Source organism: Melanotaenia boesemani, chromosome 14 (assembly GCF_017639745.1).
Source record: "Melanotaenia boesemani isolate fMelBoe1 chromosome 14, fMelBoe1.pri, whole genome shotgun sequence".
NCBI classification, from domain to species: domain Eukaryota; kingdom Metazoa; phylum Chordata; class Actinopteri; order Atheriniformes; family Melanotaeniidae; genus Melanotaenia; species Melanotaenia boesemani.
The window spans coordinates 28,883,990-28,899,853 of NC_055695.1; the positions used below are offsets into that span (position 1 = coordinate 28,883,990).

General features: G+C 40.8%; 2 protein-coding genes across 2 annotated transcripts in view; one reads left to right on the forward strand and one right to left on the reverse strand.

Annotated features, from left to right (window-relative positions):
• slc9a7 (solute carrier family 9 member 7) overlaps positions 1 to 9,856 on the forward strand; it is a 34,647-nt gene extending 24,791 nt beyond the window's left edge. The window contains exons 15-16 of the mRNA XM_042005665.1: positions 877 to 982; positions 4,893 to 9,856. Of these exons, the coding sequence (XP_041861599.1) occupies positions 877 to 982; positions 4,893 to 5,156 (370 nt within the window). The 3' untranslated portion in view covers positions 5,157 to 9,856. The remainder of the gene's footprint in view (positions 1 to 876; positions 983 to 4,892) is intronic.
• An 829-nt stretch (positions 9,857 to 10,685) lies between these two features.
• On the reverse strand, positions 10,686 to 15,769 carry chst7 (carbohydrate (N-acetylglucosamine 6-O) sulfotransferase 7). The gene is made up of 2 exons (XM_042007302.1): positions 14,184 to 15,769; positions 10,686 to 13,071 (listed from the first exon to the last, which is right to left on the reverse strand). The coding sequence occupies exon 1, from the start codon at positions 15,467 to 15,469 to the stop codon at positions 14,207 to 14,209; it is 1,263 nt and encodes a 420-aa protein (XP_041863236.1). The 5' UTR covers positions 15,470 to 15,769; the 3' UTR covers positions 10,686 to 13,071; positions 14,184 to 14,206.
• Positions 15,770 to 15,864: the final 95 nt, after the last annotated feature.

Consider the following 15,864-nt stretch of genomic DNA (forward strand, 5'->3'; position numbering starts at 1 on the left):
CAGTTGGAGTTCTCTGTGGTAACTTCACGTCGCATATCCAGTCAGGATGATTGTGTGGCGCCCTGTTTTCTATGTTTATGTCATATTTATTTATTTATTTATTTCTGGGGATAATCCTGGCTTTGGAAACAGATTAACAAACATGAATCTAGAAAAGATTTGCTTTTTGCTTTTCAGTCTGGCTGCAACAGCAAACTTAAGTTAATGTGTTTAGCAGCTCATCCTCCCATTTCCTTCACCCTCCCCGTCTCTGCTGACCGATTGTCACCCCAGGTGGTTGATTGTGTTGCTGCGTTTTAGTAGCAGCTGTGTTTTACAGTTGAAGCTTTCTCCCTGGCAACACACGCCATGTGCAGTTCAAAGAGAGCACGATTTGTCTCATTTCGCAGCACCATTTTAGTTCTTGATTATACGACTGCTGATTTAAAGTTTGACACAGGAAGCTTTGAATACTTAAAATCTTTGCTCGCTTCTCCCAGAGTCCAGAACAGCCTGACTAATTACAAACAAGAGCGCTAGTTCCCTTTGCTACTCTGCTGCCAAGCATCACAAATAAATATTCTTCTCAGCAGCTCAAAGATTCCTGTACAAATTTAAACTCCAATATATCCTGTTGGTGGACGTCCTCTAAATATTTAGCTCATAATTCAATAACTGAAACATGTTTAAAAAAGATTTTCTGCTGTAACAGAACTCCTTGTATCAAAAAGAAAACTCATCATGGGGCATATACAAGTACGTATGAAGCTAATTATGACTGTATTGACATCAGCACTTATAAAGGTTGTAAAAAAAAAGATAATTATTTAACCGGCCTCTACTGACTGTTGGTAATTTTTTTACCTGTTTGGGTTATTTTCCTTAATAATTTCTTAGTTATCTTAAACCAATTCTCACACACAGCGGCCCACCTCTCACTTCCACCCTGCCCAGCTACTGTGGGCCGCTGGCGAGCTGTCTGACCAGTCCCCGGGCATACGAGGTGAGTGTTCTCATGCATAAGCACGAACATGCACCCAGAACACGGATAGTGGTCCTCCTACATGACTCGTGATCTGTAAAAGATTGTTTATCACACTGTAGAAACCGTCGAAATTTGAGATTGTTAGGGTGTGTTAGTCCGATTACCAAAGGAGAGATCAGGAGAAGGCCTATCCTGTCCGTCTATGTATAACAAAGACCCTTATGTTCCCTATGTCCAAACTAACTCCTTTCAAACAGCACTCAGAGATCTGTTGGTAAAGTCTGTTAAAATGTTTAAGTTAACCTGAGTGCAAAGTGACGCTGGTATTAACTTTCTATATAATGCAGAAAACTGACTGATGGTTGTAGAAACATTTTCATCATATCAATTTTAGCAAATGACTAACAAACCAAAGACTCACAAGACACCCCCCACCCCCACCCAAAGAAAAAAGGAGAGAAGACTTTGCTCACTTGCAGTTTGTTGTGCAACAACAAATCTCTCCAACTTCACTGAAGAAATAAACACATTGATGAATCTTAAATGCTGTAAACGGCTTTGTATTTAGAAAACCTTCATTTGTGCCTCAAATATGAGGTCTCATGAAGATGTGCACGTTTAAGGAGATAATGTACACTGTTACACTGATGTGTGGAATAGATATCCATGAAAGCAAGCAGAGCATGTACAATGGGAAGTTAGGAGACATTCTGCATAAGATTTACATTTCAGAGAACCCACAGTGGCTAATGTGAATGACCTCTTAACATACCATTTTATTTTAGCCCCCTTTGCTAGCTCCTTTGTGGGACGAGCAGCAGAGCTGACTATATGGGTTGCATCCATAAAAAAAGCTCTTGTTTTGAACTTCTGGTACTCCAGGTGCTGACAGTCTGATTAGCAGCACCTGTGAGCTTGGACCCTGTTACAGTGGTCAGCTGGCTTCTTCTCCAAACATGCCATGTTTGACTGATCTGGATAGGGTCTGTGCCATAGACTGCACACAGGCAATCTATAGTCTCATATGATCTTCAGGAGGCCTGCTATGACTGCCCTTTCCCCTTAGGCCTGTTTGCAGTGGTGTGGACAACATGTGTACTGGAACCTGGACATGTGGAGTAACGTTATGTTCAGCGATGAGTCCAGATTCTGCTTACAGCAGTTTGATCATAAAGAGCAAAGAAGACGTGGAGAACACAATTCTGATTACTGCACTAATAGGGTAACAGCTTGGTGTGGGGCGGTATCTCCGTTGGAGGAAATCTCAGTGCAGAGAGATGTGGAGATGAGATTCTGCAACCAGTGGAGGTCCCATTTCTCCACAGCCTGGTACTGAACTGTATCCTCAAAGATGACAACATTCGCCCCACAGAGTGGAGTTTATCAGAGATTACCTCCAGAATTTGGTTATAAAGAGGATCAAGTGGCTTTTATGGCCACATGGATTGTGCCTTATCTCTGTTGGGGCTGTGTGGGTTGTGTAATAGGTTCATGTTTTATTTATTTATTTTTTTTATTTATTTTGTTTTTTATGTTTTTCCTTTTTTTTATCCCAAAATGGGTATTGTGCAATATGTTCACGATTTCTGTTGTGTGGTTGGATGGTTGTATTATAAATTACAGGGGTTTATTATTGTGTTGTTTACTTATTGATTTTGGAAGGATAGATAATGTAAAAGCACTAGAGTCCAACACAAATTTCTCTGTGGAGACAAAGTGTGTCACATCGTATGGGAATGGCCTGACCTCAACCCCACTGAAAACTTGTGGGATCGGCTTGGATCTTCAGTTGATACCAGAGTGACCAACACAATTATATGGGCTAACTGGTGGTGAATGCTGGTTGAAGAATGGGATGTCATCCCACAGCAGTGTGGTGAGCAGCATGAGGAGGAGGTACCATGCTGTTGTGGCTGTTTATGATTACTCAACATGATACTGAGGCTTCTGTTTGTTAAATGCAGAAAATGGGAAATTGCCAGTATTTCTCATTTCTTCAAACTTCAATCATCCAGTCCAATAAACAAACACCACACAAGAGTTAACAGCAGAATCAGCTGTCGGGCTATGGTAGAGAAGAGTTTTCATACTACATACTCAGCTCTGCTGCACAAATGCATTTTCATTACAAATGTGGCTCAGTTTAAAAGGGAAACTAACAGGCTTTACAAGGGTTTAAGATGTATTACCATAAAGTATTGTTACAACAAAGAAATAATGGACCAAACACAAATTTCCTCACTTTTGGTGCTAAATTTAGATTAAAATTCTTTGTGCAAAGTGAAAAGGAGCAAGATTATTTTTACTGGAGAAGAGTTGCATTAATATTTTTTAAATTAAACTGTGATGTCTGGTTCTTCATGCACATCATGTATTATAAATCATAATTAGCTAGAGAAATATAATTTTTTAAGGAAATGTGTTTTTTAGCATTTTCTTCACAGGATGTGAATTTTTTTCTCTTCCTGTGTTCAGTCCTGAAAATTTGCCTTTAGGAAGGTGATCTGTGAATACCAAGAGGTTTGTTTTTGTCTCAGGAGAACTGTAATATTATTAAATTACTCTCAATGCCTGGCAGTAAACATACGTCACAAAGAACCGAGTCCTTTGGCAACAGGGAAAATAGATGGTTGAAGAGCCTTTCTGCATTCAGCAGGCACAAAAGGTTCTTTTCAGCACAACTCAATGATGACCACTGTTCAGACAGACACTGCTCACTGATATTTTAAACACAAAAACACCCATTGAAGATATGGTCACAGATGGATTAATTTAGACAAATTCCCCTTTTCATGCAAAATGTACTTGGCATGACGGCATTTTTTCACTGTGCGGTTTGACATTTAAAATTGGATTTCTGCATTGCAAGTTAAGAAGAGATTGCCTCTTAGTGTCTTTTAAAATACTTTACAGTAAAGCTCTGTCTTAAGCACAACATACAAAAATGTTTCCTTCTCCTGGTTTGAACTGAACTGAAAGCTGCAAGCCATCCCAGTCATGAATTTAGGAGGCTGTTCATATAATCAGGGCCATCCAGAGCTCTGTGTTACCAAGTGGGAGAGACTAGATTAAATAAAGCTTATTGCCTAGTTCCTCTTTTGTTAGGGATGAAATGAAATGTAGATGTGGGAAATGCCTGACAAGCAAAAATGGATTTTCCTACTGAATCGAAAACTCTAAAATATACAGCTGCAAACAGATTTTTAATTTTTAAACATAAATCATTCATAATAGTAGAAATAGTGTGAGTAAAAGACTAAACTAACACTATACTCTTACACTCTTACACTTAGTCTTTCATTTGTTTCAACTAATGGTTTTTTAAAAATATTTTAAGGGTCACAAATATGTAGTTTCCTGTTCTAAATCGCCAGAACAGTTTTGTTGACAAGTACTACTCAAACAGGAATCAGATGAACATTTGTTTGGAACTATTTTCAGCCACATGTTAAAGCTCTTTGTGCTTTGGTGACCACTACAGCAAAGGTCACAAGATCTGAGATATCAGTTCAACTGCTGTGTTACTGTTTTCATTCAAAGAAAGCATTTTTAAGTTTAGAAATTGATTTTTGTTTTTCCTGCCTGAAAAATCCCTTCATTGATCTGATGTTAGCTCATCCTGTTCTCCCCGAGGACATGGGTTGAATATCGACTCAGCCAGTCAGTTAGAACTGTGATGTTTTAGAGCTATTTATGACTTAACCACAATGCAGTCTGGTTTCCTGTTGTTTTAAATTCACCTGTAGCACAGACATCTAAGTCAGTCTCCTTCCTTTCCCCTTCTGTAAATCCACAGCGCCTTTTATGGGCCTTTACACTGTAAATGTGAGTCTGTTCATCTGTTGACACCTCATTTAGGTGTTTCTGTGTCATACATCCCATGGTCTCATTCCCACCCCTTTATGTTTTGCTCTGGACTTGCTTTCAGAATCACGAGCAGCTGCAGGACCCTGACACTGACCTGATTCACAGCGATGCTGACCTGACCTTCATGTTTGGTGACACTGCCATCACAGCCAATGGAGCGTCCAGCAGCAGGGCAGATGCTGCTGGAGGGTTGGGCTGGAGCGCTAATGGAAAAAGAAGCGGCAGCACGTCAGAGGAGGCGTTGGAGCGTGAGCTGGACTCCCGCGAGCAGGAGCTTCTGAGCCGAGGCACACGTCTGGTTTTCCCCATTGAGGATCATGTCTGACCTTGCCCCCTCTAAAACCACCCTGAGCCACCAATCTATGTGACCCGATCCAGCCTCCCTCTCCTCTTTAGCCACCCCAGCTTTGTCCACATCAGGGCAGGAAAAGTACCCATTCCTTCAGAGATAAGACAGTTTGGAGATATGGGAGTAGACAGGAGGGGAGGGCCCAAAGGACACACCCCCAAAGAGCATTACACAGAGGGTTTTTTCCACAAGAAGCCAAGTCCTCTAAAACTCTTCATTCTGTTTTCAAATTGTTTCCACTTCATAAGGAGAAGTTGAACCTTCTGGCAGGATGTGGGGACCAAATACCCGTTTAAGATTCTGTCTGCACATTTGAACAGATGGCACTTGGTGGTTACTCTGGTATGGAGGAAAAGAAAAATTTGAAAAAAGTCACTGTCATCATGTAATATGAAAATTTGATATTCACAGTCCACCAGTCAGCACTGATACAAGGCTGATTAGCTTAAAAGAAAAAAGTTGTTTGGCTGGTTTGTCAAGCATATGTGCTGCAGTGACAGTAGCATGTAAAGATATGTGAGAAGTAAGGTGACGGTGAATTTGTTTCCTTTGCAGACACAGCAATCTAGTGATGGGTGAAAAACGCAAGCATGTAAATAGCTGCAATGCTGAGCTTGTTCCTTTTTGGTTGAACTGCTCATTTCAGTGCGTTACACTCAAATACTGCTACAGATAATATCTGTGCATCTTGTCTTTGAGCTGGCCTGGATCCTTCTATGTGTGTTGGATTGTTTTTCTTTTATTTCTTATTTTAAATGACACAAATAAGTATGTTAAATGTTTATGAGATCATGCTGATGATCCCAGGATTTAAGAAAGCACTGGGGGATATGCAATCTAATGTGACAATTTACACAGTGAAGTAAAAGAAACAACCAAAAAAACAACAACAGATAAACAAAAACAAAACAGGAATTCATAGTATTTTTTAGATTATTGTCTACTAATATTTTCAAATATATTTCAAATATATTTCAAATGTAAACCTGCTGTAATTACAAAAAAAAGAAGAAAAAAAAATTTAAAAAAGAACAGAATCCTCCTTTTGGAGGTGCTATAAATGGTAAACTGTCAGTTTATCAGCTCACTAATCCATTAAAGGTGCAGCATGTAACAAATCAACATCAATAACAGAAAATTTTAATATTTCGTTAAAATCATCTAAGTTTCTGCAAATATCTAATCACTTTATGTTTAATTCTCCAAGAAATTCTCAATTTATATCCTCTCACCGTGGGTCCACGTTCATACATACAAACGTAACTGTGCCACCATTTTTACTACGGTGTCTCTGAATGGACAAACAACTTTAAGACTGCAGTACCGGTTTTGTTTGATAGGTGCTAGAGCACCGTTTGGGACAAGTAATGCCTTAAAATGACAATAGAAGAAGACAGTACACAAAGTTGAAGGAGTTACCTGTAGTGCAGCCTTTGCTGCTACTGGATCCACTCACAGATGAAAACAAGTTTATGTCTGGAGGAATTTCGGCTACTGATGGCCGCTGTACTTTATATTTGTGCTTGGTGTTTGAAGTAATTTCTATATCCATCCTTACTACTTGATGTCAGTAATTCTTACACACTGTACCTTTTTTTTAACTGAGTCATTGCAGCACAGCATATGAATATCTGTAAAGCAGTGTTATGATTACCATGCACATACCATTTTTAAATTTCTTTTTAACTTTAAACTTGAGTTGCTAAACTTTGAGAAACCAAATGCAACAGAGATGAAAAGAAGTGCTTGCATGCAACCTCCTGGAGCCTTAACAGTCGTGTTCATTTTACTGGAACTTATTGGTATAATTTTGATATGACCATAGTTGGAATTATATATAAAAATCTTGGAGAAGGGAATCACTTGCTTAGGTCATTTTAAAGGTAACCAAATCCTCATACCAGCTCTTGTAAAGCTGACTAGAGTTATTTTTATATGGATATAAACATCTGGTTAACAAAATGTTTAACCTGCATTCAGTCCCACATCAAATTGGTTCTGTCTCCGATCTGCATTGATGGGAACACAACACCCAGGTGCACATTTTAATTTTTACTAAATATGTGGTGGTTGAGGCTACAAAAGTTAGCTCAGCTTGCTTTTTTTTTTTGTAAGAAATGCACATTGGATGTCCATACCATCTTATGTGGGAGCTCTGAAACTGACAAAGCAGCTCGCTGACAAAAAGAGAGGCAGTTAATTCATTATTATGTCTTCAGTTTAGGTGATAGTTCACTCTAAGCTATTCTGTGTCAGGTCACTAGCTTAATCATCTGATAAAATAATGATTAACAGTTTTGTTGGTCCACCAAAGCCAGTAGGGGAAACTGTAATACCATGTTTTCATGCTATTGTAGCTTATGGGCTAGTCGCCTGTTAAATAAAGGTAGTTACTAGACATGATTTGTAGCTCTCCGAGCTTTTAAGCTTTATCCGCTATTACTGACGGGAAAGTATTTTAAGGGTTTGTTTTAGCGTGTGTACGCATTAAAAACAAAAAAAAACATGTTTTTTTGAAGTGGAAAATTAGCACGTCAGGTCTGTGACATTAAAACTTAGTCAATCCTCGTCAAAGGGGCTACTAACATGAATGTGACATTAATATCCGAATCCTGCACTGCACTGTATTAGTTTATTCTTTGGTATTTGGCAAATTCCCGCCATAATATAATAATGATGATAATGTCTGTATCAACACTCTGCCTGGATCACGTGCTGTTTCCATGAATTCTTGTCTTCCACTCTTAACCGTGCACCATCTAGTGGACAATGTCAATTTAACACAGTAGGTCACGTGCACTTGAACCTGTTACATACTCCGTGAGAGACGAAGTTGTGCATGCAGCAGTGTTCGTGTCTTTATATATTTATAATTTTCGTACATTCTCACCACCTCGATTAGTTGTTAATTAAAGTTTTCCATTCAACCTCGCGTCAGCGGAAATGGGGAAGTACCACATTTCCACTTCACGGTTTTGTGCGTTAACCACGTCCAACTCAAATGTCCTACCAATCACACAACACTTCTTGGAGCCCCACAAGAAGAAAGTTCTGTTCAGCTTACACGTCAAGAACAAGCTGCAAGATGTCCCCAACCATGTCCTCGAGAACAAGAAAAAAGTTCTTTACTCTTGCGGAGTACTTGACAGGCTTTAGGGAGTATACTTTGACAAAACTACACCTAGTAACTGAACTTCTTTATGATTAAAAATCTTATCTGACCAGTTGTAATTCAAACCAAGAAACATGTTAAATCTCTTCAAAAACACTTTGAGGGGATTGCTAACACAGACTGAGCAAAGCAAGCTATTTCTCTCATTTCCTATCTATATGATAAGCTAACCAATTGGCCGAGCTCGAGGAGTGTTCGCAGAGATTAAAGAATTTACTCTTGGGATTGGTCCTTACTGAAATTTTTCTCCCATAAGACCACTGAGCTCTGTAGTTTTCCTTCAAATTGATTTGATTCACTCATTAACTGTTCTTGTATATGTCTTAGTTCTGCATGATTTACTCTGTAGTAACTTTCTAAACACATTTACTTTGCAGTAGACATTAGGAAGTTTCTCTTACACAGCATGAATATGAGCAAAAATGTTCCATTAGCATATCGCTGCTGTCGGGCGCAAACCTCCTATCTCCATTTTCTCCTTCAAGATGTCAAAGCGGTTCTTAATAAATCAAACCAGTGACACAAATCTAAACCTGTGTAACTTTGGGAAGGTTTAACCTAACTGTCAAGGCATACAGCACTTCTGTTTACTCTTATGGACAATATTTTGACAACTGAACTGCTTCCTCTTAAATATTCACCACACAGCCTATGTAAGCCTTTTGTGTCCCATCTATTAACAACACGAAGTGGCTGCTGAATTTATGTATGAGCACATAAAGGTAGGTGTGAAAGGCACAGTTGTGTGAGTTGAATCTCTGGCTTTCACATGAGAACAAAGCTTTTGCAAGTTTCATGGCTCATTGGGGACCTCCAGGAGGAAATGAAAGTCGTTGTATAAGCTGTAACTAAGCCGTATGCAGAGTAGGTCATTTAAACTCTGCTGGAAGGAGAAGTGCTGTGAAGCTGCCCTGTCTTAACATCAATGATTACATTCTGATGATGAGGAAGTTCATTCGTCATTATCTTGTCTCAAAGAAAATAAACAAAAAAAGCATACATAATACTCATATTGTCTCCTCTGGGAGTGAAAGCATTGCACATATGAATCCAGGATGTGAAAACCAGACAAAACTGTATTTTTCTTTCCTCATAAAATTACCCTCAATGTCTGCTTTTCTGGCTGACATACAGTCAGAACAGGAAGTCATGTTGTTAACAAGCCTTTTTTTTTAAATGTCCCAGGAGCACTTTATAGATAACAACATTGAGCAATTGAAATGATGTCTGCAGACAACAATGAGCAGGGACTGGCACTTTACCTCAAGCAGAGGACACTCGCGGGACTATTATATAACCTTCATGTGCACTCTGTCTTTCTCCTCACTGCTGTGCTGTCAGTTGTCTTTCCCGCTATATTTAAATGCTCTCTATATCTGAGAAATATGAGATGTAGCCCAATTGTCAATATGTGCACCTGTTGTGTAGTAGCAGCTGGCTGCCAGGCTCTGTGTGCCATGGTTTGCATGACAACTTAATAAAGATCATAAAATGATGAAGCAGAGACTGAATTTATGCTGATTATTTATTTATTTATTGGCTCTCCTGTTGCTAATGAATGAAAATAATATTTTTTTATGAACTGGCTAATATAGGCCAGGTTTCTCACTGTTTTCCATTTCCAAACTTTTCTTGACTCAGATTTCTACATTTTTCAACTTTCATTCAGTCTATTACAACTTTTGACAAAAATAGATGAATAAATACAAACATGTAGATGGTTATGAAATCATTTTAAAATCCAATGGTAATGTGTGTTGTGTAATAATGTTATATGCCATTATGTTACCAGATTATAGAAGATTATATGCTCACTGGCCACTTTACATCTGTTCATTTGTTTTTAAACACAAATGTCTAATCAATCACATGACAGCAACTCAGCACATTTCATGTAGACATGGTCAAGATGAACTAATGACGTTCAAACTGGGCATCAGAAAGACGAAGAAAGGAGATTTAAGTGACTTTGAATATAGCATGGCTGCTGGGCTAAGTGTTTCATAAACTGCTGATCTACTGGGATTTTCACACACAACCATCTCTAGGGTTTACAGAGAATGGTCTGCAGAAGAGAAAATATCCAGTGAGCAGTAGTTGTCTGGACCAGAATGTCTTGTTGATGTCAGAGGTCAGAGGAGAATGGACAGACTGGTTGGAGATGATGGAAAGACAACAGGAAGTCCAATAAGCACTGGTTCCAACCAAGGTCTGCAGAACAGCATCTCTGAACACACAACACGTCCAGCCTTGAAGCAGATGGGCTACAGCAGCAGAAGACCACACCGGGTGCCTCCTGTCAGCTAAGAACAGGAAACTGAGGCTACAATTCACACACACTCACCAACACTGGACAATAGAAGATGGAGAAACGTTGCTGCTCTGATGAGTCTCCATTTCAGCTCCACATGGTGTAACGGTGTGGGGGATATTTTCTTGGAAGACTTTGGGGTCCTTAGTACCAAACACCATAGCCTACCTGAGTATTGTTGCTGACCATGTACTGCCTAATTTAAACATAAAAAACCATCGAGCGTGCTTAAAAGATGGATTTCTCCTCCAGATCAGAAAAGTAAAGCCAATAAAAAAAAAAGTGGCTCTGTGCTGCATTCTCTTGAGTGGACAGCAGGGGGTGACACCTTTGGTTTAAAAAAAGAAAATGACTGTACTTCTCACTTAATTTATTCCCCTTTTCCCTCATGAATTTGTGTGGTCTTACTGGGCTCAACTGTTTATCATGTCAAACTTTGTCTCAGATTAGACCAAGATAGATAACTCATGAAAAAAGCTTTGGTGTGGACTGCTTTGTAATTGACCAGCGACTAACAGGTAAGTTGCGCCTTTTAATGTTAAATAAGTTCATAAAGCAATCTACAATGTTTTTTTTTCATACACATATTTAAATAATAGCTGAGATGCAAGATACTAGCCATCCAAGGCACTCCCACTGGGAACATCTTTAAGTTCAGTGTCTGCAAACCTTGCAGTTGGCTCCCAAGCAGTTCCTCCACCTAAGCCTCAACCTCCCACGGTGCCAATGCAGCGACTTGTGTATGCATGCCAAAACAAGATGGTAATAGTTAAAACATTGTACCTGATTATTTCTTTCTTTACCCATGCTCCCCCCAAAAAATAAATAAATAAAATAAAAAAATCAGGTCGGAAACACAATTCCAGGCTTTTCCATACTTTTTATGCTGTGTCCCAAAGAAGACAGTGACTCCTTTTGACTATTTCCAGCACGTTTATTCACATCCAGCCTTCACTTTCACATGCGCTCGTGTGGCATGTGGTCACAGTTATGCCTGGTTAGTCTGCCACACATATGACGCAAAGACTTTTTTCTGGCTGATGTCCTGCAGAGCAGAACTTCACCACATTACTCCAGATAAAGAGGGTGAGGGTAAGTAATGATGCCTCACAGCTGTACTAATCAGACTTGCAGAGCACGGTTTCCTGAACCTTGGCCCAACCTCTTGGCCCTGCAGCTGAGCCAAAACCACACCCTCACATTTTTTTATTGATAAATGTTGCACTGAGTTTCCTTTAATTGTCAAAAGTGACACTAAACAGCTCAAGTGACAAATAATAAGCACTTATGCATTTGAACAGTCGATCAGTAGGCGATATTAAGGATTAACTGCAAGTTGTGCTTAAAAGTCCACATTCACTCCCATTAGAAATGTAGATCACGTGCTTGTAAACTATAAATCACACTGAGCGGCATTAATGCACATAGCATTTACACACATTTTCTTCTTGTTTAACTCTATATTTAAGTTAGTATAAATAGTTTAAAAATTATTTATTTTTTTCTTTTGAGAACATCTATAGATATTCTGACAACTGTTATAACAGAACCAACTTGTGAAGTTGAAAACACAGATGCCAGTAAATGTTTGACCCTCCCTTTGTAACAGATCCTCAACCAGAGGGACACCACAGCATTTTACAAAGTTTTACATAAGAACTATAAAACACGGGGTGAAAACTTGCACAGAGGTGGACTAGTACAGGAAGGAGGCAGATCTCCAAGAAGTCTGATATATTAGAAAAATTCACACCAATGTGAGTGATTTGTCAATGGGGCACTGCAGCTGCCTGGATTCCTGAGGGGCCGGGGGTGGAACAAAAGTTCCTCAGTGAGGCCCCTTTACCAGAAAATACTGTAGTTTCTTCTTTCAGAGCTCTACATTAGCATTGTTAGTGAGCCTGCTGTGGTTTAGAATCTTTGCTGCCATGCTTAGTCAAAGCCTGGATGATTAAGCCACACAGGTGAGATCCAACCTGACGCTACCACTCCCTGGATTCATGTTCCAAGTAAGATCCATCTTGGGCTTTTTATGGCCCTCACTTGCAAGGGGGATTTAAAAGGGAGGGGGGATTAGTGCTACTAAAAGGACAGAAGGATGGAGGCCGGCCAGTGTAACGGCTGCACAAACCAGCCTCGTCTTTCTTGTTTATCCCCCTCCTCTAATTCTCGCTATCTGCACGGGGCCCTGCTGATGTCAACGCCGTAAAAATAAGCTTCCTTCTCCTCATTTCAAATCCATCTGTCTCTGATTGGCTGCTCTTTCCACTTAGATTTTCTCCAGTTCGTTGACCTGGATCGGGTGAAGGAAAACAACCCGAGACATGCTTGAGAGCTCCTAGTGGACAGCATTCCTGCAGCCTGTTTTGTTATTCCACCTTTTGCCCTCAGCCACGAATACCAGGACCCTGGAAGAGGGGGAGATAGCAAGAAAAAAATAGAAGAGGATTAAAATCAAATCCTTAAGTTATGACACAACTGCACAGTGAAACAGATGCAGGAACATAAGGACCAAAGAGCTATAGAGTAGGATTAATAATCCTCATGGCCTTTACCAGTAGTGCTATCAGTGCTGCAGGGTGGAGGCACTCACTCCTGCCTCCACCCTGTGTGCGCTCATTGTTGACAAGCTTGCATGCAGCCCAGCTATAAAGGGCCTTGGTTGTGAAAGCTGGTAGTGACAGCCTGTTTGTAACCGCCAGTAGCTTTACCCAATCACAGACAGCCGTGCACAATGACTCCCTTCTTGACAGCACAGTCTGAGGCCAAGTGACTTGCTGCCAGCCCCCCAGCTACCCATGAGGGGAACCAGGGACAAAACAATGCTGCCTTTATTAAACAGAAGAGCAGTTGGTCATTAAGAAGGAGCAGAGATATTACTGATTGTCTCACTCTGAAAACAACTAAAATCTGCTACAGTGAAGTCATCTGTTCAAATGGCCTTAGCGACATTTATTTTACAATAAACCTTGATGTTAAATCCTAAATACTCCAAGAACTAAAGAAAAAAAACAAATGTGAAACAAGATGGCACCCTGTGAAGAAGAAAGTACAAATATATTCAATTAACGAGTGGATTTAATTAAAATTTTAATGACTGTCTCCATGCAAATACAACAATGTAAAAATAAGGTCTAAACTGGCAAATGAACTTGCATGGTCACATTTAAAGTGGAACTTTCCATGTTCAGTCTGTGAAAACAGCTTGTTAGTGACACACTCTCCACATATGTAATTTACCTCAGTGTGGGTCCAACATGCAGAAAAACTACAAAAAAGTTTATTTTGAATGCAGGAGGGGCTTTAAAATACATCAGCCCTAGACAGTTGTGTCTGATGATTAAATACGTGACTGTTTTATAGGTTGTTTTCAATTTGTCTCAGAGAAAGGGGGGTCAGAGGTTACTAAGTCACAGAGCACAGAAGCAGCTTCCTGTGCAGACACCAGTGCAGGTTTCTGCACTCTGCTTTTCTGATTTACTGCCATTGTTAAATGTCATCTTCTTTATCGTGATCTCACCTTAACTTACTCGTTGCTCGTCCTCATGTTGCTTTATCCACATTGTGTTTCTCGTACCCCAACTGCCTCATGACTTCGTTGCAGTAGGCCTCCACCTGGTTGATCTGCTCCACGTTCAGCCTCTCCCTCCACGCAAATATAGCCTCTTTTGCATCCCTTGATGATATCAGGAACGGCTTGTCGGATGAATACCCGTGACCGTGCGTCATGTTGAGCGCGAACCTCTCCAAAGCGGGGAAGGTAGAAAGGTTGGAGAAGCGGTACAGCTTCTGCAGCTCCTCCATGGGGTACAGAACCAGGTCCTCGTAGCGGACGCGGAGGTAATTTTTCCTCACCCACGGAGGCGCGTTCGTCACCAACATCATGTCGCTGAGCCAGTTATCGCAGATCAGCTCCATGGCGCTGGCGACATAGCTCTCCGCTCGGTTCATCCTGTTGCTCGGCACCAGCAGCCGCTTATACTTGTCGGTTTGCTTCTTGCTCCTCAGCACCTGGATGCTCTCCTTCACCAGGGCCTGTTTGGATTTGAGGCGCGAGTTGTGCACGGCCCTTGGGTCTCTGAAAAGCTGAATTATCTGGAGGTTTACACCGGGATCTCTCATCAAAGGCACCAGGGTGCTCAGATCCAAAACGCGGACTCCTTTGATCACCATCACCGGGTACTTTTTACACTCCCTCTCCAGATCTCTGAGGTCCCTCTTTTGGCATTTTGCACATTGGTCCTCTTTCACCAGCCCGATTTCGTTACGCTTGTGTGCGTCACACAGCGGCTCCGAGCATATCACCTTGTTCATTTTCCACCCAAAAATGAACGAGGTGGTGATGTTCTGCGAGCCAGCGTAAAGTTTGAGGACGGAGAAGTCGCAGCGATACAGCGCGTTCAACATGTCCCGCACTGCACCCTGGAGACTGCCCGCATCCCCGGGGTACAGAGCCTGCCATATGTGCCACATCGGCTCGTATAAGTAAAAAACATCGGGGTGTTGGTTGAACAACTCCCCCAAAAACGAGGAGCCAGTTCTCCAGGTGGCGTGTAGGTAGATGTGTATCCGACTCTGGCTCCTGTTAACAGCGTATTCCATCACATCGCTGCCGTTGACTTTGTAACCGTTATCCCACAGAAGCGCCACAGTGTTCTCCAAATCTGGGCATCTGGGCTGTTGCTGCGGCAGTTTCGTGTGCTGAGCGGATTTATCCCGATAATCTAACACGTACGGGATTAGTAGAAGTAAACCTGAATATGCCAGAATCAAAATCAAGTATTTCTTATGTAGCCTCCTCTTCATTTCCTTTCACCGAGAGGTGGCTGGATGTCCTGTTTTCTCAAGAGTCGGCACAGCGCTTTGAGAGCCGAGGCACCGTGCTCGCTACAGTAAAGTTATGCGTGTGAACGTGTGTGAGCGTTTGTGCAGGGATTAGCCACGCCCCAGTGACGACCAAATTGCCAGATTATTTCTCCTTTTAGTTTATACAAATAAACAATTTGATAACGTTGTGAAATAACTTTTTAAAACAATTTATATAAACGTCTATGTACATTATTCTCGTTCTTTGTTAGGCAAACTACGTAGGGCGGAGGAGGCACTCTGAAAATGAGAAATCTCAAAGACCATTGAAGAAGAGACGTTCCAACAGTCGAAGGCTCCTGCTATCGTAACCCCCGCTAGAGCACAAAGAATTA

Excerpts from the sequence above, each read along its gene's own strand:
- chst7 (XM_042007302.1), bottom strand. The coding sequence starts at position 15,469 with ATGAAGAGGAGGCTACATAAGAAATACTTGATTTTGATTCTGGCATAT.